Source organism: Sus scrofa, chromosome 2, assembly GCF_054392235.1.
Source record: "Sus scrofa isolate SSC_HxYL_T2T_F1_AM1 chromosome 2, Sscrofa_HxYL_maternal_Yorkshire_Landrace_v2.0, whole genome shotgun sequence".
NCBI lineage: Eukaryota > Metazoa > Chordata > Mammalia > Artiodactyla > Suidae > Sus > Sus scrofa.
In genome coordinates, this window is record NC_139384.1 from 14,057,501 (window position 1) to 14,059,084 (window position 1,584).

At 41.5% G+C, this 1,584-nt stretch overlaps 1 protein-coding gene across 1 annotated transcript; it reads right to left on the minus strand.

Annotated features, from left to right (window-relative positions):
* Positions 1 to 450: 450 nt before the first annotated feature.
* LOC110258748 (olfactory receptor 5AK3-like) lies at positions 451 to 1,380 on the minus strand. The gene has a single exon (XM_021082014.2). It carries the CDS (start codon positions 1,378 to 1,380, stop codon positions 451 to 453), a length of 930 nt encoding a protein of 309 aa, XP_020937673.2.
* Between the last annotated feature and the right edge of the window lie 204 nt (positions 1,381 to 1,584).

A 1,584-nucleotide genomic window follows, 5' to 3' on the forward strand; every position in this document is an offset into this window, starting at 1 on the left:
GAGATGGCTCTTTCCAAAAATATTTTTTTACAATAATAAAGTTGCTTGGCTACTTTAATAAAAAATTACAGAGTAACAGTAACTCTTAGGAGAAGGTTAAAATGTTTTTATCCTAGTGATTCCTTATACTCTCACTAGTAGAGGTATTTATACAATATCAATTATACATTTCTCCTTAATTTTCCTTCCCTTTTTAATGTGGAGTATTTGAAGAGGGCTCCTCAAAATGTATAAAAGAAATATCAAAATTTTTTCAATCTTTTAAGATACACATGAGTTAGAAGCTCATTTAATCATTTGCAATGTTTTCATTATTTTTCAGGTGCTGCTGATACAACTAAGGAATGACTGTATCTCATGAACGTTTGCTACATCTTCTGCTGTTGAGAAATAAGACAGAAATGTTGGTCTGCCTGTCAAACCATGTTGAGTTAGAAACCAAAGTTCGAACTAGAAATACTTCTTTCCAACCCCTTTCAGAGCTTCTCTCACATCTTGGTTTCTCAGGCTGTAGATGAGGGGGTTTAACATGGGGATCACAATCCCATAGAACACGGAAGCCAGTTTTTCTTGCTCTTGAGACTCTAGGGTGCGGTGGTGCAGATACATGTAGGACAGAGTCCCATAGAAAAGGGTGACTGCTGTCAGGTGGGAGGCACACGTGGAGAAGGCTTTTTTCCTCCCTGCAGCAGAAGAGATCTTCAGGATGGCAGCCAGGATAAATATGTAGGAAAAGATGACGACCGACACAGTGAACATCAAGTTAAACCCCACAAAAGCTGCAATTAGCATGACGTTAAAATAAATACTGGAGCACGAGAGGGCAAGAATTGGGGGTGCATCACAGAAAAAGTGGTTAATTTTATTGGATTTGCAAAAGTTCAGGGGGAGAATGAAACTTACATGTACAGAGGTATTTAGGAAACCTATGAGGTATGAGCCAATCAAGAGTTGAATGCAGACTCTCTGGGACATGACTGTTGGATAGCGGAGTGGGTTACAGATGGCCACATAGCGGTCCACCGCCATTGCAGCCAAGATGTAGCAATCACTTGTTACAAAAGTACCATAGACAAGTAATTGCACCATGCATCCTATGAATGAGATGGATTGTTCTGTCCCCACAAAGTTTTGCAACATCTTGGGAGTGATAGCGGAGGTATAGCAGAGATCAACAAAAGCCAAGTTTTGGAGGAAAAAGTACATGGGGGTGTGAAGGGAGGCTTCAATCTTGATGAGCAGGATCATGCCAATGTTACCCACCAGGGTGACCACATAGATCCCCAGAAACACTATGAAGAGGACAAGCCAAGACTTGTGTTGACCAGCAAATCCCAGGAGAATGAATTCCGTCACTTTGGTGCCATTGTTTTGTTCCATGGTTGACAAAGATGAAATATCAGCTGAAAAGTTGTAAAGGCAGAACACAGAACGCTAAGAGCTGGAGTTTCCATTGTGTCTCAGCAGGTTAAGAACCTGACTAATACCCATGAGGATATGGGTTCAATCCCCCGCCTTGCTGTGTGGGTTAAGGATCTGGCATTGCTGCAAGCTGCAGTGTTAGGTTGCAGATGCGGCTCAGAT